Here is a 23,309-nt window from a genome sequence, read left to right on the forward strand (position 1 = left end):
AGGAGCCGCTTGGAAACTGCTCTCAACAACCAGCGGTCAGTGTTACCTGCTGTCACAGCGGCTCTGTGGGAGCCATGCAGTGCCTGAGAGCGCTGCGTCTGTCCAGCTCCGTACAACTGATCGTCAAACACACAGATGCGGCCAAGAAGGTTTTCATCATCCAGCCAGCATGTTGCCTGACCACCAACTCAACAACGACGGCCCAGAAACCACCGCCTACACACTTGGATCACTTCCATCTCAAAACGTAAGTGTCTCCGGGTGAAGAACAACAGTTCAGTGTCAACACTAGAGTGGAGTCAGCTTCACCCAGGCCTGTTGTTATAGTAGTATTAAGAAGTATTAAAAAAAATATAGAAACACTGCATATGAGCAGTAGCTACGCAGGTGGTCATATCAGGTCAAGTGTCAGTTCTCACCATGTGTCAGCTATAAATTATAGAATCAGCTCTTTGATATTAGAGTGTTTAAACTTAAAGCAACATGGGGCACACAACAGAGTTTCAAAGAGAGCAAATCTCCTGCATGCAAACTGCAGGTGCACATAAAAAAAAAACAGAAAGAAAAATCCTGTATTTAATACAGTCAAAATCATAGAACATCATAACACATATAGAAAGTGAGTGCAATATTTCTTCTTACACTGAATATGTGAATGCATCTAAAGTTCTTGTTTCTTGTATCGGTCACCTGCTCATGACATTAGCTTCATTAGCTTCTTTCTTTATTTTTACATGATTGAACGTTTTAATGAAAATAAGCAGCAATTTTAGAAGAAATCATTGTCTTAGCTGTGTCTTCTTGTAGCCGTGTGTCGTTATATTGTGATATTTCGTTGTCAGCCTTTTCGATATGTAATTACAGGGTAAACACAGGTGCCATTAATAACATTAACTATCACCCTGTTTCCTTTGGGTGGGCCAGGGTGCTGGTATCGTGCATGCTGGTTCACTGGACTGGCTGTGACACATTAGTACAATGATCATTGTGTTGACCCTGCTATGTCATGTCAAAAGCAACAATGTTTGCTTTCTGTTTTTGAGAGTTTAATCTTCACTTCATCAGGAACGTTCATTCAAAGTCCCCCAGCTTGGGAGTGGAAGACCTGCTTTTCTACACCATCACAGAGGGGAAAGAACAAGTCCCCGTTTCATACTTTGTCTCAGTAAGTAGCATAAAGACTCGCCAGCCTCACCGACCAAGCATCCACCTGTCTCTCTGTATATTCATCTGGTCCACTGTCGGTTTTGCAGGCCCTGAAGAAAACCGGCCTTCACCCGTCAGACCCTCGTCTGAAGGACTGCATGGAGGAGCTTCGACGGGTTGAGAAGGACTCTGTTGGTGAGGTGATGATGGACAGAGACCTTTTCCACAGGTAAGACATGTTGCTACTCAATCAAATGATCAAAACCATTAGACGACTCACTTCAACGGCAGTAAACGTAAAGTATGCAGATGCAGATCTAAAGGAGTAGTTCAACCCAGAGGCACAATACACCATGTTGTGGTTCGCTGAAGCTTTACTGGCTCTACCCGCTCCAATGAAGTGGAGCTGTGTTTTTAAATTGTGGTGTTCAAGGCACCAAAAATACATTTCTAATCAGAATGACATCGTTCAAAATGATAATCCACCACAGACCTTGTTGTTTCATTGAGAGCAGCTGAAGTGCGCTCACCTATGCAGAGGGAGGACACGACTCTCCACAAAGACGATCATCTTTACAAACAAACTCTCCCATTTTATTTGGAAGTACTGTGATAGAGAATGTTCCCCGTGCTAGTACATTTCTACTGTGACTTAGTTGATGTGCCTTACTCACGAACACAACTATATATGTGACATATGATTGTAAACTAGGAGAGTGGTAACAGGACCATATGGGTTATCTCTGCCTTTGCTTTGATAAGGGGAAGTAACCAAATGGGAGTTGCAGTTTAACCAGAGAATGTTGAATGTGAAGATTCCCAGAGATAATCAAAGGTAATAAAGACACATGTCTTCATGTGACAAGGCTCAGAAGAGGAAGGGGATGACTGGAGGGGTCAATGGGGAGCTTGAAACACTGGATTCTTGGCTGATTCATTTGCAGACTGAACTGCAGTCAGTATGATGGTGAAAGCCTTCTCTGGCCAGAGAATAAATACTTTAAAGACAAACTTCGACGAACATAGGTTGTATAATATAATGCAGGTCAATACAGCAATTCCTTAAGATTTTTATGTTTTGGATACAAATTAAATCATTTCACCCGAGTCATGTCATTGAAATCTAATATTTCAGATAATTTGTTTGGAGGGATTTCTTGTACCTGCAATCAATCTCCGGTATTTACCAAAAAGACGATAATAGCGAGCCGAAACATGTTTTCTTAGCCCCGTCTCCTCTGTTGATTCACATATAGCTAGCCAAAGCAGGTCAGTCAACCTCTGTGTAAACTTAAAGCTAACATGTGTTTGCATATAGACAGTCTGGAATAGTTCTATGTGGTGAAATGTTCCTTTAGCTTCAATAAACTAAAACCTGGAGGTGTGACAGTGTATGTAGTTAGTGTGTGTCAGGATATGTCAGCTTTATTTACCGACATGTTGGTCAAAGCAAAAGCATGTTGCTTAGACTGATAGCCGGCAGCTGCTGCTCTCACACCAGAGAATGCACACACACACACACACACACACACACACGCACACACACACACACACACACACACATGCGTACTATGTTACACTAATTCCAAAAGTATCTATTGCATTTCCAGTGAGTGCTTCTGAGTGCCTCTGCGTTATGTGTTTTTTTCCTTCAGGTGTGTCGGTGGAAGCATCGTCCTGCTGATCCAGGCCTTCAGAAAGAAATTTATCATCCCGGAGTTTGACGTGTTTGCTCAAAAAATAAATAAAATCTACAACAGAGTTCAAAGCCAAAGTGATGGGAGGGTATGCGTCTGTTGTTTGTTTGTTCCTCATTGTGAATAAATGGAAAATGAATTTTATGATTACCGGTAATGAGTTATTGTGGAGTCTTTTAGTGACGAACACAAGGAGTGTAGAATGTTGTTTAAGCCTTGAACAGGTGTTGTTACGGATCATTTTACCTGTTGTGATAGTAGCGGTGCTGTGTATGGTGTAGTGAAGAACAATCTTCAGTTAAATATTAACATAGCTTCCTTTAAAATTCATACTGCCGTCTCAATATTTGCTCGCATGAAAATCAATACTGAAGATGAGTGGAATTACTGCACGAGACAGAAAAAGCTGTTGGAATGGTCTCATTTCATTGACTTTTCCCTCACTCCAACTTTCTGCTCAAGCAACATATTTGTTTTGACACTTTATTCCGAATCTTAAACTGTGTGATTTAACCTGTTACTGTGCTTCTCTTATGTTTTCTGGCTTTAGGTGGCAGACTACATCCCCCAACTCGCTAAGTTTAGTCCTGAACTGTGGGGTGTGTCTTTGTGTACGGTGGATGGCCAGAGGTACGAAACACAGATTTGTTGTTGACACCACAAGGTCCATTTAGTAGCCTTTGTGGCGCTTGTTAGCTTGTGTTACATCACATGATCTTCATCGACAGGCAGAGTTTTAACGGTCGTCATTCAATTCTAGAAATGACTTCCTGAGCACTTCTCATCCTTATTGGCTTAAAAGTTTAGATTGATTTGACTGATGCTGAGGACGACCATGTGATATGATCGAAAGCTCCAGAACAACTGCTCAGTGGACCTTTAGGTGAGATTGTACTGTTTCCACGATAAAGAATCAGAAACGTTTTATTGCCAAGTATGTTTGCACATACAAGGAATGTGACTTGGTGATTGTGCATCACAATAAACACAGTGCAATAGTATAGCACATCATTTAAAACATGAAACTTTACAATAGAATATGGAAAACAAACAAACTAAGAGTATGTTTAAATAAGTTTGTTTTTAAAGTGAAGAGTTAAGAATGGACTTTCAATCTCAGCAGATTTGTTGAGTCAACGAATTAACTTGCTGGTGTTTTGTGATATTGATGCAAATCTTTTACAACAATGTTATTGTCAATCATGACAGTTTTTAGTGATTGTCAAAGCGGATCTGTTTTAATGTTCAGTGAGAGTTGAAACATGCTGTCTTCTTCTTCCTCCAGGCACTCAGTAGGCGACACCAAGCTGCCGTTCTGCCTGCAGTCCTGTGTGAAGCCCCTGCAGTACGCCATCGCCGTCCATGAGATGGGGACAGAGAGTGTTCACCGTTACGTCGGCATGGAGCCCAGTGGATTCAAGTTCAACATGCTCTCACTTGATGATGAAGGTTTGTCAGGCCTCGTCACTGTCCTGTTGGATTGTAAAAGCTTACATCAATGCCTCGTTGGCTCTCAGCCAGGTGGCAACATCCAGGTCTCAAAATGAGCCTACTTCTCACTTGATTTATTTCCTCAGTAAACATTGTAAACATGTGTATATGATCTCAATCGTTAGTTTCAAGTTTTCTTCAATACAGCATGATGTTCATTCTGTAAATGATGGTCCCATTTGGAATAAATTACACAATAAAGCAGGGTGTGCTTTTGGGCGTGGCTACCTTGTTATTGACAGGTCGCTACCACGCGGTTTGGGAGTTAGTCTTACAGCTTTAACCCTTTCACAGTGTGTTTTCAGTTCATGAAAGTTCATTTTAAGGTTTTGGTTAATCAGCGTGTGGGATGTATTTAACTCCAGCCTCTTGTGTCGCGTCTGGTTGCAAAAACAAAATGACAAAACCGTAGTCCACAAATAAGTGACGTCACGGTGACTCCGTCCACTTCTTATGTACAGTCTATGCTCTCAGTAAATATTAAACTTCACAATGACACGTCATGTATTTAGTTTAAAGGCCCTCATTAACATTGTGTCTTATCTCGTCGTCCTCTCTAGATAAGCCCCACAACCCCATGGTGAACGCTGGAGCCATTGTGATCAGCTCTCTTATCGAGGTAAACCGATGGACGCGTGCGGCCTGCTGTGTGACAGTTCACAGGACATTTTACAAACTGTTACTTGTGCTTTGGAGTCACACAAGCGGTAGATTTTGCAACTGTTTCCACTTTTTTTCATTTTCACAAAATGACAGGAGTTCCACTGGACATGAAGTTCATGGAATATCATTAAAGTTTGATTCACTCCACACATGAAAGTCAGCAAAAAATTTACATTTTTTATAATTTTCTCTCAATTTTATTGAGACATCTCTCATAACATTGAAGTATTTTTTTGAACTATAGCGCTGTATTCAGACTGAAAATGTTCATCTTGATTTTGTTTCGTAGAAAATGACTTATTTTAAATGAGTGTTGTAGTTTAATAATAAAGCCTGCAGGCTGCTGAGTGAGTCTGTTGATGAGTATGATGTTAGCTGGGGGGGGGGGGGGGGGGGGGTCATGAAGCAGCTGTACTGTAATAAGCTATTAATATATCTTAATTTTTTGTAATCCTATTTTGAGAACTCCTATCTTATTGACAGCATATGACTGTTTTTCATTACCAGATTCAAAGTGTGTCTTGCAGATTAAAATCTGAAAAAAACAGTTTTATTTTTTCTACAGTTGTCTGTAGTCCTGTTTTGTGAAATAGTCCCTGAACTCTACATGAGCTCTGTGGTTTACTTTCCCCGCTGATAATACTAATAGTACTAAATTATGCAATCAGTGATGCATCCATGTATTGTTCCACACCACGGTGTTATGAGTACCGTAGTACTGAAGTCATCAGTCACGTTCAGTGTTCATGAATGTGACAATTACAATCAACACATGCAAATGCCTCTCGCTTTGTGTTTCAGCCTCGTTCAAATAAGGCAGAGAAGTTTGACTATGTAAGTAGTGCGCCTCTGCTCTGCTGACGCCATGAATATGAAGCTGACGGTTGATCGTGGCGGCGGTCAGAGATGCTGCAGTGCACGTAAAACGTTGTCTTTGTTCGGCCCAGGTTATGGAGTTTGTGAAAAAGATGGCCGGCCAGGAGTATGTGGGATTCAGCAATGCCATGTGAGTGCACTGTCGAATAAATTTGAGGCGTTCTGAAGTTAATATATCTTCGTTCAGCACACCTAAGTTGAAAGACGGCGTTGGGCAAATTGCCTGTCCGCTGCTCTGTTGCATTATTGATGTTTCTGTATTGACCTGTCTGCTTCTCGGTCTCAGGTTCCAGTCAGAAAAAGAAACGGGCAACAGAAATTTTGCCATCGGATACTACATGAAAGAGAAGAAGGTCAGTTACAGAATGCTGAAATATGTGGGATTAGAAAGGCTTTCTGTTTGCCGTTGCATCTGTTCGAGATGAAGCTCAGTGTTTGCATACCAACTCTGTGTCCAACTGAGTGTTTTGACACGTGCATGACATGTTTCAGAGACACTATTTAAATCATCTATTTTCATTGCAGATTAATTTACCGATTACTAACAGAAGAAAACGAGCAAATCCACTCATTGGAAAAGCTGAATACCAAAAATGTTGTAGAGGAAAGACAAATCGATTCATTATTTGTTTCAGCTCTACATGTAGAGGATTAGCTACTATTTTGAAAAGGCAGACATCGTCGTTGTTGTCTGGTAAAAAACACATTTTCTACTGGGATGTACTTTCCAGTCAAGGTTATTCACCAGCAGATCCTCCCAGCACAGGACGAGGATGTGGTGGGTGACGACCTGATCGACCTCGCAGTCGTGACTAGAGCAGACTTGACCAAGATATTGTTTTTGTTTCATTTTCTTTTAGTTTGAAAGGCTTTCGTTAGCCTCATATTTCTGTTATCTGTAGCCATAGAATGCAATATGTTTATGTTTTTTTCATTTTTTTATTACAAAAACTGTTCCTCCCGTCCATTTATCCATGTTTGCTTCCATCATCAATTTCCTAGACAAACGATCTTTGAGGCTAACCAAGATTCCTTCTTGTGCATCCGCTTTATCACGTTAGAGGCATTAGTCAAGACCTATTGACCCTATTTGAGGAGACAGACTAAAATAAAACTTTATGACTCGACCAAGATATTTCTGATCATACTACATCTGCACATTGCTAGGCCGGCATACTTCATCGAGTCACAATGATCATATTTCATTCACCAGTGTTTTCCGCCGGGAGCAGATATGATCGATTCCCTGGACTTCTACTTCCAGGTAAACACGCTCTGCTGTGAGTGGAGCTTTTCACGAAGAATCATTACATCTATAATCTTGTGGAGCTTTATATTGATTTCGCTGTCATGAAAAAAAGATTCAACGGTGTTGCCCATGAACTGCTTCTTCCCCTTTTGGTCTCAGCTTTGCTCCATCGAGGTGACCTGTGAATCAGGAAGCATCATGGCTGCCACTCTGGCCAACGGAGGGATCTGTCCAATCACGGGCGAGTGTGTCCTGAGTGCCGAGGCGGTGCGAAACACTTTGAGTCTCATGCACTCATGTGGCATGTATGACTTCTCTGGCCAGATGGCTTTTCATGTGAGTAACAGCAGGAAGTGAGTGTACCAACAGAAATGAAAAAAAGATCAATCGGTATGTGGAGGAAACGCTTGTTCATTGGTTCACCTGAAACAAATCCCACGTCTCTCATCTCCCAGGTGGGCTTGCCGGCAAAATCCGGGGTGTCCGGTGCCATACTGCTGGTGATCCCCAACGTCATGGGAGTGATGTGTTGGTCTCCTCCTCTGGACAGAGTTGGAAACAGCGTCCGGGGAATTCACTTCTGTCAGGTTGGACAAAAGTTTTGCGTTTGGACTCTTCCTGGCAACGGAGAGGATGCTTAAATAAGGCCACTATGTGCAGAGTGTTTATGGGATTATCGCATCAAATCATTTTTGGTGGCTTTTTAGTTCTTACTGTGTGCTGCAGTGCTGCTGTTTCTGTATATTTCCATTCGAGTGAGCCAACGTTTTTAAATCTTACTCAAAGTGGTTTTAACTTGCTTCGTCAGACAAACCAATTACAGTTTGTTCTGCCAAAACCAGAATCCTAAAAGTTTAGATCAAACAATCAATAGCATCAAGATGTAAACTCTATTGCTGCCTTAAAGAAAACAAACTGTGAACGGCGCTGGTACTGATTACGAGAGCACGATGACATGAAATCATTCCAGCAGCCTCAGAGGTTTGGTTTTTCTGTTCAATATTTGTGCGCCTTGTTCCGATAAACAGCTTGTTTTGTTTTGCATGATAGTTTTTTTTGTCTGAAAGAATAAAATAATACCGACGTCCTGTAACCATTCTACTGTATCTTATCACCCTCAGGAGCTCGTTTCGCTCTTCAATTTCCACAATTATGACAACCTGAGGCACTTTGTAAAGAAGCAGGATCCTCGCAGACCGGACGGAGATGACAGGGTTTGTTGCTTTGTCAGCTTCTTCTTGCTTGTGTGTTTAATGTGTTTTGTGTCTCTGTGTTTATGTTTTTTCCCTGTATTTGCAGAACAAGTCTATTTTTAATTTGATGTTCGCCGCCTACAGTGGGGATGTGTCTGCCATGAGAAGGTACCACACCATGAGTATTGTTTGTCCCGTATCACAGATGGCCTTCATAACGTTAACACCAGGCACAGGTGCCCAAAAAACTCTCAGATGGGTCACAAATGTAATAAATATCAAACATAAAGTGTCTTTGGTAAAGTGTAGTGAACTGCTTCAATGCTGCTTGGAATAGATTTTCCAGATGTAAAGGGTCATTTTGTGTATTTATTTTGTTATAATGCATCTCATAACTGTAACGTTTGTTTACATAAATCATATTGGTACTTGTATGTTGATTAACACAAATCTAAAGTATGTATTTGTGGTTCTATATTTATATTACTATGTGGAAAAATTACGTTTTCATCTCGTTTTTTCATTCTATGTATCAAAGAAAGTATTGGTGAACTGTGCTTTTATCTGTTCAGGTTTTCTCTCTCATCCATGGACATGGACCTGAAAGACTACTATTCCCGAACAGCGCTACATATCTCTGCAGCAGAGGGTGAGCTCCACATGATCTGTTCATCTGGGGGGTCCTGTTATTTAGTGACTGAGCAGCACGAAATCACTCCCACGGGCAAACTATAAAGCAGTCAGCCAGCAAAACTGTTTGACCACTTGGCAAAAATAAGACTTCCTCAGCTCTCAAAGGTCTGCATTGAAAAGCAGAAAATGATGAACTCCAATAAATCATGAATGAAACATGAATAAATCACTTAAATATCCGGCTCAGCCCTGTGTGCCCGTGATAAACCAACACAGGGGTTTTCACTTATTCTGCCTGATTAGAGCATTATGTGGGCGTGTACATATCTATGACGCTCCTTTTGGTTTTGTTGCACCTGTTGAGGTGGGAAGAATACCTGTAGTTTGCTGCATATATATATATATATATATATATATATATATATATTTGCACATTTTCTCTGGTTGGAGACTCTGTAACCTCTGCTGGTAAATGTTGGCCGGCATGTCAGGTCACAACAACCACGAGGTGAGACAATACAACGACGATCTGCTCACTGTGGTTCTAAGACGGCAGCTTATAGAAAGTTTAAAGAGTTCAGCTTTAAAATACTTCATTTTTTTAATGAGGATTGGTTAAAACAACAACCCAAGATCACCTTTATCATTCAAACAATTAAGCTTCGAGGATAATTGTGTTTTACTTGCATTGTGTGTTCACAGCTGTGATTAGTGCTAAATTAGTTTTCACTTTATTTGATTAACTAGGGAGGCCCAGTACCTTCGGCTCACATTATACACACCCAACAACGAATCAGCTCACAGACCCTCTCAGGGCACCATATGGTCGATTATTTATTATCTGTTGTGCTCTAGGTTTATTCACAGCACAGATTTAATGCTCTGCTGCAGCGTGTTCAGCAGTGACATTTTTCAAAAAGAGCCTGGTAAGCAAGTCATTTGTCTACAAGATAAAAATGGAAGTAAAAACTGTTTTCTTGCAAATGAAAAAGGCAGAGCTTTGCGCTCCTAAATCTGATTCATAGTTGGATTGTGACTGGAGGGAAGAGTCATACGTCTTGTTTTTTTCCATGTAGTTTGTATTTTTAGCAGCTTTTTATCGAGCGTGTTGCGCTGGCATTCGTTTTTGACACCAATGTGAAAACAGTGTTTTCTGTCTAATCAGAGAAAGATTGTCTCTATCTATTGTAATTCTCCCAGATGGGAAACTATAAACTGTCGTCTCTTGTGTTCATCCTCAGGTCATATAGATGTGGTGAAGTTCCTCACTGAAATCTGCAAAGTTGATCCATCTGTAGAAGACAGGTGAGAGCATCATATATAACTTCTGTGTTTTTATCCTTTAGCTTTGATCTTCTTCACTGCTACATATGTTTGGCCTTTTATCATGATCAAATATTTCAATTTCTAGTCTGTTTTATCTTGTTTTCAGACAGAATCAATGACGTACTTAGCTGAGAATTACCCATCTTTAGATGCTTCTTCCCATTTGTCTGTCGTGAATGTGGTTTCTAATCTTAGTGGGTTTGAACTAGGTGCAATCAGTAGAGTGCAGATATCCGCCCGGTCTGCAACGACCACTGCTGCATTGTGTGATTAAATGAATAATGAAGCTGTAAAGCTTTGTCCAACAGACTTCACTCAATCTCAAAAACAAGTTTATAAAAAACGGAGTGGTTAAGGGTGATAAATGAGTAAGTGAGTCAATGGGAGTATAAAACGGGTAATAACAGATGTTTTGAGAAAGTATGAATCCCCACAACCACGAGAGGTCCTTTAGGCATGCAGCCATAATAGTTTGCTGCAGCAGAATGTGAGATTAAGCGTGGACAGACACAGAGGTGCACACTCACTCAGTCACGGACGCACGGACTCACACAGTCACACATGACCGAACACAAAACCTCTCCCCGGGTTTACGCCTGGCAGAGACAATGAAAGTAATTGATAATTACCATGAACTGAACGTCTACAAATATTGATGAAACAACCACAACTGCAGAGGCACTTAAAGTAACTAAAAGGGTAATTCCAGTATATTTCAACCTGGTGAATTTCTCAAAAATGTGGCTAATGTGACAATAGACCAGAAGTAGTTGATGAAAACTGCACGGTGTGCATCTTGTCATTCTATTCTTGCAATTCAGGAACTTGCTGGCACAAACTATTTAGTCTCATTTGGTACTACATCTCTAGTAAAAGAAACAATGGTTAGGGTAACCTGGATCTAGATCCATTTGCCATAATGGCAGACTTTTCCTTTAGTAACAGATAAAAACCAAGGCTTTGAATTAATTATTCCATCCTCAGAGTGAACATTTGAACTTGTCTTTACCACATTGGTAACTTGAATTATTGTGCACTGCTGAAAATGCTCCATAACTTATCTGCTCATTCCTCTCTTCGTCTTTTTGACTCATTGCTGTGCAGGTGGGGTAACCTGCCAATCGATGACGCCATCCAGTTCGGCCATGAAGAGGTGGTGAAGGTGCTGAAAGAATACCAGCAGGTCTGCAGGCAACAGGAGGCGCAGCACACTCAGGCCGAGCGTTCCCCGACGCTGGACACAATCGAGGGCATGGTGTGACGTATTCCCCAAACCGTATAACACGTCCGGGATGTTTGTGCAATCTGTCAAGTTTTTAAATGTGTCGGCCCATTTGTAGCACACAAAATGAGTTTCAAATAAAAAAGACCGGAATATGACTGAAATGAACTGTGCAAACTGCCGTGTAGGAAAAAACGAGTGAGTGAAAAGGGAAATGGAATATCAACTTGACACCAAAATGCAATGCAAACAGTAGGCAGAGAAAAAAGAACACAACAATAGAATACAGCCCTTTGTGGGTTTGTGTAAACAATAACATATGCTGCAACCGGACTGAGCCTCATTTGAAATTGGTAATGCTGGAACACACCATCAACCTGAACACAATATTTATGTCGGGTTATATGCAGCAGAGGGTCTCAGTATTGTTAAATATTTATACTTGCAATGCTACCTATTGCAGTACATTTTTCCTGTTTTTTATTATGTACTATTCTATTGTGTCTCGTTGAAACATTTGAATTTGTAAAAACGAATTGACATGTTTGGATGTAAAAACTCGAATTTGAAGTTTTTGTAAAAGGAAGACAGGGGAAGGAATTGTACATGATCCCAATAAACATAATGTAGGATATATTGTTTTTTATTATGTTCTTCAGCTGTAAATAAGTGCACTGGATTCCTGATAATACATTATTGTACACCGTGTCATAACATCTATGCACTTTGTATCTCTTCATAAACAAGAAATTCCAAAACAGTAATTTACGTGAAATCATTTGACATTGAAAAACATCCATTAAATATTTTTTATCTGCCACCCATTATTTCATTTCCTTTCGATTCGATTTTATCAAGGTAGTCAACGCTTCATGCAGTGAGTAATCTGTTGTTAGCAACTTACAAAATCAGCTGAATGCAGGAAGAAGATGGGGAAGCAGCAGGAGAGGTGTGGCGTAGTCAGGAGGGGGTCAGTACTCGACTGTTTTAAATGCCATTAGCACAATGTGTGTGTTTTGAATAATTACATTTTCCCAGAAACAGCTAGACAGTGACTATAAAGTGATACAACTAATGTATGCTGAGTCATGGCCAGCTCATTTAACCGGCTTTCCCTCTTCTTTCTTTATAGGCAGTAGAGTTAATCAGTGTTGACAGACTGACGGTAGCTGATGTTTTCCTATAGCTTCCGCCAGATGGCACTGTGTTCCCATCAGAGGGACTTTCTGTAAACCCACACCATCGGTGGTGTAGACCGAACAGAGTGTCTCAGATCCATGCAGAGCAGGAAAGAGCTGATATAGGACTGACCTGACATCCAGACAGACTGCTAGGTGGAAAGACAAGATGCCACCAGCTAAGGAAAGAGAAACGGCTCTCACCTTGTGTTCAGTTCAAATGTCATTGTTTAGGCTTCTCTGGTTTGTCATGCGAAAGGCCTGCGTTGAACTGGGTCAGGAGCAGGATGGCACAAAATGTAGCCCTCCAGCATTTTGTTATGTTTTCAATGTCCCGCTGCTGATGACAGTGGAATAGTGTGTATGGTGCTCTCTGTTTTCAATAAAGTCGTGTCATCAATATCTAGTGGAAGCTTGGGGTCCAGTACTCTTCCTGGAGAAACTAAAGTGGGCCTCTTTATCACCATGGCAGACTGGTGTAAGATTGTGGAGGATTTAATCTGGCTGGTATCGGGGAGGTTAAATGAAAACCACAACAATAAAAGATGACCTCAATGAGCTGGATTTGGAATGAAATTGAGAGTCGGAATGAATGGACAAGAATCAAAAATACATATTTTCCTCTTACCTGTGGTGCTATTTATCGATCGAGATTGTTTTGGTGTGAGTTGCTTAGTTCTGGAGATATCGGCTGTAGGGACGTCTGCCTTCTCTCCAATATAAGGCCACCAGACGCCACTCGGCTTGTGTTGCTCAAAGTGCCCAAAAAAGAATAAAAAAAACTCAACAGCAACGTCTCTCTAGATAATCCACAGACCTTGATGTGAGCAGTTTCTCATAGGAACTAGATTCCTGGAGAGAGACATTGCTTTTGAGTTTTTCAAATGTATTTTTTTGGTGCTGGAGCACTACAAGCCATATTGTACTATTATAATGGAGAGAAGGCACACATCTCTATGGCCGAGATCTCCAAAACTAGATTGATGAATAGCACTACGAGTAAGAGGAAACATTTTCTTTATTTTGGGGTGAGCTGTCCCCTTAAAGGTTCTCTAGTCAACATTCAGAGCATTATTATAGCAGCGAGCAACAATTTGCTACGTAAAGATATAGTGGAGCACTGTCTTCCTGGAATGGATAATGTGCTGGTAATGAAATTGTTTAACTATTTTGACATGAATAATTTCCAAAGACACTGTGATTTCCCACAGATTTGAAAACCTCCAATTTTCTTCCAAAGTGGCAGGTAATCAACCAGCACAGTACCCACCACACAGCCCAAACCTTGCTGTTGTTTTGTCTTCTAGTTCCTCGTAAATCCCCACCCTGACAGTCGTGGTGATTTATTTGGCTAACTGGAGGTGTGTACAGTGATTTACTGGAGGTTGTTGTGGGACGAGATGTGGTCGGAGTTACGGGTGGCTTCAGTGGAGAAACCTGTGGAGACCCATGAGTCAGACAGCAAATACCTAAACTTAATGTACCAGAACATTAGGCAGAATTTATATTCACGACAGCCTACCCCCTGACAGTGTGTTAAATTGAAACGGGAACATTTTTCATCACAAGAATATGATTAATCAAGCAGAAATAAAATAATGGATGTGTTGCAATTAGGTGTTTCTCATTAAAGTCTGGTACATAACGTCCTCTCGGAGATATTCCCGATACATTGACCTTTTGGTTTAGTTCCATCAACTGAGAAAGTGGTAAAAAATGTTGTTAGCCATTCCATTTTGTGCTGATTAACTCATGTAATAAACAGTAATGAGGTTTGCACTCTCAAAGTGATGTGCTGAGATTATTAAATCATTAGTTGTTGGAATGCTGTTAAGCATTGTTATCCTGTTTCCTTATTGATGGAATGCTGTTAAGCTTTTTGCAATTTTTATTTTCAATGGGATCTCTATGGAGAATATTTTCAAATCCTCTTAAACTTCTTCAACTTTCAAATCCTTCAACTTCCTCATACTTTCAGCTAAAGACACAATTTCAAATTTCAAATGTTGAGAAAACCCTGAACTATTGCCGCATAATTCAGCTTTCCGATATCTTTTAAACTTTTTGAACTGCAGCAATTTAAATTTTATGATTTTTCAGCCCTTTTCTGACTTTATAATGGGTGTGTATTGCGCAGCTTAGAGTGCGTGATGTCACCACTAGAGTGAAGAGCAGCTTGAGATTCTTGTGAAAAAAACATTTGTATTTTGCCACTGTGTCCACAATCTTCACTCTTCATGCATAATTTCTGGATGTAGAAGTAGCTAATCTTGTCCTTGTCGCAGAAAAATGACTGTGGAATCCCACAGATTTCCACATTTGACACAGAAGCCGTTAATTGAGAGGAAAACCAACTTTCTGCTCCATAGAGTCCAATGTTAAATTTTGCTTTGTATTTTCAGCAATGTTTTTGCAATTCATTTCAAATTTCAGCATTCCAATGCATTTTCAGCAGGAAATGCATTTTCTAATTACCTTTCAAAGTGTACGTCAAAAGTATACTTTCAAAATGAATTTTTGTCAGCACATAAGCAACAATTAACCTTGAAAATATTGTATCCAAAATACAGCGTGTGGCTATTCTACACAGTCCAACTCTAAATATCTCACTTCTCTATGTTTTCTTATTGTAGTCAGTTGTGAGGAAAAACATTTACTGATGTACTTTAAGTACAACTTTGAGGTACAATACTAAGACTTTACTTGAGTATTTCCTGCTACTTTACAGAACAGAACCAAACAGTTTAAAAAGTACTGAAAAAATACCTCCAACCCAAACCAGGTCAAACATGAAAATGCTTCTTACATGCTTCTTAATGTCAATAATAATAGTTACAACTTTGTTTCCCCTTGGACACTTGAGTGAGTGAGCGTTTCCCTCCGAGCATAAAACCGGTTTCATGCTCCTCTCACTCGTTAGACATGCAGTTGGTGTTCCACTAAACACTTCCACCAGATGTCTGAGTGACAGCATGACAGTATGACGGGCATTTGCTGCAGGATGTAAAGCCATCGTCACCCCCATATGGCCACGCTGCTGCAGACACAACAACATTCTGTCATATATATATATATATATATATATATATATATATATATATATATATATATATATATATATATATATATATATATACACTCTATATTATATTTCATTTTATCCTGAGACATATTGTGCTTCTCTTCACGCTTGATGTTTGTTTTTCATCTGATATCCAGTTCATCTCTTCTGACAGATATTTTCTCCCTCTGTGACTGCTGCAGTTTGATATATTTCATAACTTCAGATTGACTTTAAATCATTTTTTAGGCAGCCAAGGGGTTTTTATAGCTTTTGATCCAAAGATGATTTGACAAACTTTCATACATTGAAAGTATATTTTTTGTTATGAATTCTAAAAGTCTTGTTTGTTTTTCTGTGAGTTTCCTGCAGGGACTCCATAGAGGGATGGACTCCAGTGCCCCGTGATCCTTGAACAATAACAATAAAGCACACTCATAACAACTCACTGCATGAGGGTTGAACATGTGAATGGAAATGTCTCTACCCATGACCCTCTGAGGGAATAATGCTGTGTATATTTGCATGCAGTAAGCATGAAATATTAATGTCATTTAGAGACACTGTTTCTGATTCTCAGTAATTTATTCACTAGTATAATTGAGTTAACCCTGAATATTGTTTGAAACACCTGGGTATGCAGATATTGTTCATCGTTCAGCTTATATTCCGAAACATATTTGTGCAGTGATTAATTATTTATATGCAATTATAATACAAATGTATTATAGAGTTTGCTAAGATTTCTTCCATACATTCATGTACAATTTTGGCTTTTAATTAGATTGTATTTTGACTGTGAATGCTATTATTTGCACTTAGTTGTTAACAGGGTAATGTGTATTCACCATTTTAGAGCCTCCTTTCATCACTTGAAGTCAGCTTATTTCAAAGTGGGAATTTGTCCCACTCTAATAACACCTTTTTGTTTACCCTTTGCAATGAAAACGGTTTCATAGAATGTCCACCTCTTCAATGAAAGCCGCATTTAATGATTTAATTTGTGACAGTTAGGGTTTTAGTTTTAAAATCAATTTGGTCTCTAAAGGTCATCTCACATGTTACATCACTGCTGTGTGAACAGATCGACTGCAAATTACACTTACTTATGCTTTTATCATTCTGAAGATGCCCACTGCCTGTTGTCCCCCGACACAAAATACAACACACAAACATGAAGCGAGTATAAAGCACAGGGACATTTTATTCGGAGTCAATGCAGAAACTGAGAAGAATCCAGAGTGAGCTCCCGTCTCCATGGAGATGATTTTTCTTCTCAACCCATGATCTGGCAAAGCAAGGACAAATGAATCATTATGTAATCATCCTCGATTAACCCATGATGCACAATTAGGCATGTATTTGTAAGGAAGAAAGAACGTATGACAAAGATCACGAAACCCTCCACAGTTACTGCATGCGGTGGGATTTCTGAATACACTACTGTGACTGAAATGAATCATGCTTCATTGTGCTGTTTTACGTGTTTGTTTTTAAGCATTCAACGCTCTTTGATTCCTATATAGGTTAGTGTGTAATACTGACGCCGTTCATCCAGCCGATGTAGGCAGAGACGCGGGTGAAGACGGTGGGCCTCTGGTTGGCGTTGCAGCCGGAGGAAGACACAAAGCTGGTCACACCGTGGACAACCCACTTTCCGTTGACACTGCAGTTCAGGGGGCCACCGGAGTCACCCTGGATTAAGAGAAAACACATCACAGCAAAACCTCGGAGTCAAAAATGTACAGCCCTTTAGCAGAGTTACGAGCAAATGCCCTTTAAAAAAAAAAAAAATACATTTACAGTAACTCATTGCCGCTTGCTTCTCATATCCCCTTCTGATTTCAGCCAGCTTTGTAACGGGAAAAATGTCCATTATACTCATCAAATGTTTATACTTATTAAATGTTCATAATAACGGTTTTATAGTTGTGTGATACTGCTTGACAGTGTCGGTGGTCAGACCCCTTTGTCGCCTATGCTAAATTTCCAAGAAGCTGAGCGTGCAGTGACCTTTGTCCACGCCAAAGCCACTTGTCTATTTGAAGCACCTTTTGCAAAGGAAGTGTATCAGACGCTTCTGCAGGTGTAAGATTATGTAAGATGACCTCCTCTTAACCGATGCTTAACCATCGAACCTCGATGTAACCCCGATGTCAAAGGGAAGTGTAAAGGGGAAGTTCCCTCAGCCCCCCTGTTTGTGTGTGTGCTTAAATATATAACTCATCTTGTAATAACTGTACTCTGTACTACTCTGATAATTGAACCTTCTCTGCGAGGAGAATAAAATTCACAAAGACAAGTTCTGTTTCATAGTATTCTTTGTTTCAGCACCCTAAGAGACTCACGGTTTAGCGGGTGTAATAATTTCCACCACAGCTTCAAGCCACGTTTGTGCAGAACATGAACTTGCAATAGTTTGACACTTTGTGCAGCTCAAGCACTGGCCTGGATCACTGTTACGGACTTATGCCGCTGCTGATGCAGCAAGTAATCCCACATGTCCTCCAAAATATCTTCCTTGACAGGAAGGGCTCAGGCGTCAGGTCAGTGGGGGACGTGGAGTTCCACTTTGTCATGAAGGAATGGGACTGAATTCTGACTCAGTGTTTCTCCCAGTCTGCTTGTACCCAAACATCTTGCCTGCTGTCCTAATCAGAGTGACAAGGCGGTTTGGAGACAACTGGAGACAATGGGGTCAAAATCTGAGCTGGAAAGAATCTGCACTCCACAAATAGGCACTGTTTATAAAGTTGTAACTCTTGGCTTTATGAATGTTTCATGAATCACTTTCTAATGTGTTATAGATCTGTTATAAGCCAGTAACAACATTTGGGTTGTCAGGATGAGACTAATTGCTTAGCTCAGTGTTTATCCTTTCCATTTTGTAATAAAGCTGTTAACAATATTAGTTAGCCCTTGTGAAAATTACACAAGTTGTCAATAAATGGATCTTGGTCCAGAGCAACTCAAAAATGATTTCTTATCAATGGCTTATAACTGCATAATAAAGCTTTGGTAAATAATGTATTTAATATTAACAAAGCAATTAGTTGCAGCAGATAAACCCAATATAAAGAAAGAAAGCAACACCCTGAAATCGTTGGCAAGCTCCAGGGATGCTGGCCAAATGTTCTCCCTCAATTAAAGGGGAACTACAAATTGTACACATCAAAGCCTGTTCACAGGTCTTATATGAAAAAGCAGTATTAAGCCAGAACGAGCTGAGCAAAATAATAAACTGCAAGTTAGAAAATTAAAAAAATTTGACTCAAGGTTACATTAGCCGCGACTATTGGAAACCTGAAAGCGTGACTGACTTGTCGACGGTCGATTGGGTAATGCCGGCAGCAAGAATGAGTGTAGAAAAAAAGACAATGTGTTTTTATAAATGTCCATCCTGAGTTTGACAATATTATAGGAGTGCAATGCTAAATTGGTGGTGTACAAAAGAAATACTGAATGTGCGGTTATATACACAGTGGTGTCTAAGTCTTCATAGGCTCACCTGGCAACCTGATTCCCTGCCACCACCAGCACAGACCATGGAGTCCTTCACAGTGCTGCCCCACCATCCATAGCTGGTGCAGGTCTTATGGTCAACGACGGGCAGGTATGCCTGCTTCAGCTGGGCAGACAGCTGACCTCCAGCTGAGGAGAAACACATACAACTGTGACAAGAGCCTATAATAGCATTTATCATACACTGCCATGTAATCTTATTTCCTGATTTACTTTCTCACTGTATGTAGATCCTGAACAGAACATGCTAATTGTGTCATTATGTCAGACTCACTCTGGGTGCGACCCCAGCCAGAGATGTAGCAGTTGTTGTTGTGGGGCAGGACCTGACCGGTGGGGGGCAGAGCGGCGAGCTGGACGTAGTTGTTGAGAGAAGCATCAGAGGACAGACGCAGCAGAGCGATGTCCCACCTGAGGATGAGACCCATGTACTCAAGTCAGTGAGTAATACACCTTTTGCCTGTATAAAGACTCATTGTAAGAGTTTTAGGGCTGCCACTAACAATCATATTCCTTACCAATTAAACTGAAGATTATTCTCTAGATTATTCTCTAGATTATTGTATTTTATTATTATATGCTTGGTTAATCAGCTTCCTAAAGCTCAAGGTGATGTCTTTGATTCACTTACTTTTTCTGACATTGTGACACGCAAAAAAACCCCAAAACAGTTAATTCACAATGTTTTAAAAAAGAGAAATGTCATCAGATTGGATGGATTATCAAAAGAGCAGCAGATACATTTTCTCTCTCAGCTCCAGTTATGTTTTATGATGGTGTGTGTTTTTGCAATCTGGAGTAAATAAGTGTAGTAAAGACTTGTTAGTCAAACATTTTTAATCTTGTGAATATTTATAGTAAAATAATGTAATATCCACATAATGTGGATGTTGAATCAAAAAAGCCATTTGACATTTTTGGTTGCTTTCGTGCGTTTACAAGTAACTGAATTTATTACGTTTCTATCATATGTGATGTACATATATCAGTATGTGCTATTTTTGTATGCAGAAGTGGGTCTAAAACAAGCAGCAGCCACGAACCCTCCAGCAACGCTGTTGGAGTTCCAGTTGGGGTGGACGTAGACGCGGCTCACGCTCATGTACTGCTCTCTGCCCTCGTTACTGTAGATGTCGTGATCTCCAAGAACAACACGCCAAGTCCTGGAACTATGGACGTACAAAAAGAAATTTGTATTTTCAACCTTAAATGCCTGGGCAACGCACTTAAGGAAATTTAATACAATAAATGTCTATAAATGTCCAGAACACATTATCATGCTACTTCAATAATTAGTTTTAGCCTCAGCATCTGCTCTATGACGCATGAAACTCTCACCTGTCCACACAGTGAGCGGCGGTCATGACCCATCCTCTCCTGATCAGACTTCCTCCACAAGTGTGGCGGAAGCTGCTGCCGGATTTGTACTGAAGAGAGATCTAACAAAACAACAACAGAGAGCATTACAAGATGCTGATGCGTTCACATTATTGCAAAATGCTTATTGGCAGCGTTCCTGACACTGAAACATGCTTAAAAGCATTACGAGCAAAAGTCCTAAATGCACCTGATGTCGCTGGACGTGTGTATGCAGGACATATGTTGTGCTGACCTATTTTACATTTGAAAGGTTGCTATAGAGCAGTGATGTAATGAACTAAATAGATTTACTCAAGGTCTATGTACAATAATGAACCACTTGTACTTTACTTGAGTATTTCCAATTTATACCACTTTAAACTTCTACCCCACCACACTTTCTAGATACATAATGCGCTTTTTAAAATCATTTTTACTGCATTTACTTAACATCTGCAGTTGATATTTTCCTTGATTTTACACGTAAGACATGTGACCAACTTAATAAATATGAAGCATTACTGTAGATTGAAGGCCTTGGATTCCAAAACAGATGTTTTCAGTTATGTGGCTGATTAGACAAATTCCTGTTGGAGTTGTATAATTAGCACTTTTACGCAACGCAGGTGTATTTTCACATTGTGTTATTGCTCCCTTCGCATAAGTAAAGAGTCTGAGCACTTTTGTACCACCAATGTTAGAGTCAAACAAAGCATCCTGTACCTGCCAGGGCCAGGAGTTGGGTCTGGCCACCCCTCCTCCCACAACTCTCTCCTCGACACTGTCATCCTCCAGGTACCTGGGCTCGGGAGTCAGCTCAGCCAGCACTAAGCCGAGCACAAACAAAGGAAGCATTACATCAAGAGTTCAAGGGTGTGCAGAATGTCAGAGAAGAATCAGACGGCGCTTACCAAGGGCTGCGAGAGAGGTAAACACAAGAAACTTGAGCATGTCTGTAGTCTGCTGAAACTTTCTGCACTGGAGACTTCTGCCCACCACTCTTTTATACCCCCAGGCCCCGTGTGCTGATAGTGCATGTGTGTGTGTGTTCAATACAAACACATGTACACCTGTGTCCGTCTCACACTTATCACCACAGTGGGGACGGGGGGAGGGGGATTCATAAGTGGAATCACTGACTCAGCGACTGCATACATTGTTTTCCACTTGTATGGGCCACAGCTGTCAGGTATTCCACGATAGATCACCCCCACGGTCTCTGAGTGTGACCAAGCATTTAAGGTGCAAAGACCACTTTAATTGCTTGAAAGTGTGTTTATGTTTGAGTAGAATGTGCATTTTCACACAATAGGCTGGATTCAAACAGCATGAAACTGTAAGGCCATATGATTGTGCTATTTATTTAGAAACTGTGGTCAGAACAGAGCCAGGGAATGGCCATAAAGAGAAAATAAATATATATTGTGGCCACGATTTACCAATTTGTGTGCACAAGATATCGTTTGTTCCACTAATTGAATTAAATATTTCGCATTTTGATTCATTTGTGGACACAAGCTATTCATTTGTGCGCAACAAGTTTGTTCGTGGTCTCAGTTTAATTAAATCCTTCCCACACTTTCATTAATTCCAGGGCATTAATTTCAATAATTATATATATATTTATTTTTGGCAGTGCACACGGCCAAGTCATTCATTCAATCTGCCACCTGCCTAAAGCACTTGTCCAAATGCACATAGACTCTTCAATCAAAGGTTCAAGATCCAAGATTGGGAGCTTTTTGATTGCCTCTCAACGGCTCTCAACATGGCGGCATCGAGCCGCAAGCTCATAGCTAACGGTGCTAACAGTTTAACACCTTCAAACTTTATGACCTTTCTCTGAACATTTTTTATCGACATGATTTTCAGAAAGTGACCCATTACCTCTGTTGGCGGTTTTAGAGCCCCCCGCTGTAAAACATACTTAACAGTGTACAACATTCAGAGCATTAATAAAGCAGCAAAGAACTATATGTGACGAGATAAAGGTGTGAGGAAAGGGCTCAGCCTTTTGAAACACAAATAGAAAAGGTAACAAGTCAGAATATCTGTCTATTGTTTTGAGAGCATTATCCTTATGAATGAGTATGTAGTCCAAATGTAAAGAAAAGGTAACCACAACTAAAATTCAAAACACAGGACTGAAATCTGCTTTGATTTATTTATTTATTTAAAAGGGACCATGTACAGTTTAAACATAAATGTCACCATTTACCACTGTACCAGATTAAGCTAATATGCATCTGCAGTCCCTTGGCAGGTCAACAAGGACAAAACAATAACACAGTGAAAGGAAAAGACATAATACAAAGATATACCATAAAGAACATACAAGACACCAAATACAACGCTACACACAAATAGCACATCAAAAATTGGTGTTTGTCAATAAAATCAAGTCAGAAAAGAACACAAGAATTGAGGTCAGTGTGTGCAGTGTTGTGCAGCTTTTAAAGGACTTTTTAAGTTGGATTTAAAAGTGCTAATATAACTGCAGCTCTTCATACCTTCAGGCAGCGTGTTCGACTGGTGTGTTGCTTTTACAGAGAATTGAATTTCGCTCTCGACCTGACTACATTGAAAACCAATGAAAACCAATGCAGTAAACACAGGAGTATAGAAGCCTTGATTTTTCTATTATACTGACTATAACGCATACTTTTCATCGAACCAAAGATCTCAAAACACCA

At 40.2% G+C, this 23,309-nt stretch overlaps 2 protein-coding genes across 3 annotated transcripts; one reads left to right on the plus strand and one right to left on the minus strand.

Annotated features, from left to right (window-relative positions):
• On the plus strand, positions 1-13,086 carry gls2b (glutaminase 2b (liver, mitochondrial)). Its single transcript, XM_079297169.1, has 18 exons — positions 1-247; positions 1,066-1,165; positions 1,254-1,375; positions 2,802-2,931; positions 3,394-3,473; positions 4,129-4,292; positions 4,895-4,953; positions 5,799-5,831; positions 5,945-6,003; positions 6,160-6,226; positions 7,087-7,137; positions 7,282-7,458; positions 7,578-7,709; positions 8,244-8,336; positions 8,422-8,483; positions 8,888-8,964; positions 10,190-10,253; positions 11,379-13,086. The coding sequence occupies exons 1-18, from the start codon at positions 75-77 to the stop codon at positions 11,533-11,535; spliced, it is 1,800 nt and encodes a 599-aa protein (XP_079153295.1). The 5' UTR covers positions 1-74; the 3' UTR covers positions 11,536-13,086.
• A 3,842-nt stretch (positions 13,087-16,928) lies between these two features.
• LOC306797620 (elastase-1-like) lies at positions 16,929-21,582 on the minus strand (the record flags this gene model as incomplete). 2 transcript variants are annotated; one of them, XM_079296992.1, is made up of 8 exons in its annotated part: positions 16,929-17,023; positions 17,281-17,430; positions 19,244-19,386; positions 19,532-19,668; positions 20,301-20,426; positions 20,596-20,696; positions 21,340-21,443; positions 21,528-21,567. In XM_079296992.1, 8 exons carry the CDS (start codon positions 21,565-21,567, stop codon positions 17,012-17,014), a joined length of 813 nt encoding a protein of 270 aa, XP_079153118.1. The 2 variants fall into 2 exon arrangements, with proteins under 2 accessions (XP_079153118.1, XP_079153119.1); XM_079296993.1 differs by lacking the exon at positions 16,929-17,023 and having other exon boundaries at positions 17,263-17,430; positions 21,528-21,582.
• Between the last annotated feature and the right edge of the window lie 1,727 nt (positions 21,583-23,309).

This window comes from Melanostigma gelatinosum (assembly GCF_949748355.1).
Source record: "Melanostigma gelatinosum genome assembly, chromosome: 3".
Lineage (NCBI taxonomy): Eukaryota > Metazoa > Chordata > Actinopteri > Perciformes > Zoarcidae > Melanostigma > Melanostigma gelatinosum.

What these genes read in the sequence shown, in the direction of transcription:
- gls2b (XM_079297169.1), top strand. Translation starts at nt 75, where the DNA reads ATGCAGTGCCTGAGAGCGCTGCGTCTGTCCAGCTCCGTACAACTGATC. An exon ending in ACTACATGAAAGAGAAGAAG is followed by an intron (nt 6,227 to 7,086) that starts GTCAGTTACAGA and finishes TTCATTCACCAG; the next exon opens with TGTTTTCCGCCGGGAGCAGA. An exon ending in GATGTGTCTGCCATGAGAAG is followed by an intron (nt 8,484 to 8,887) that starts GTACCACACCAT and finishes TTATCTGTTCAG; the next exon opens with GTTTTCTCTCTCATCCATGG.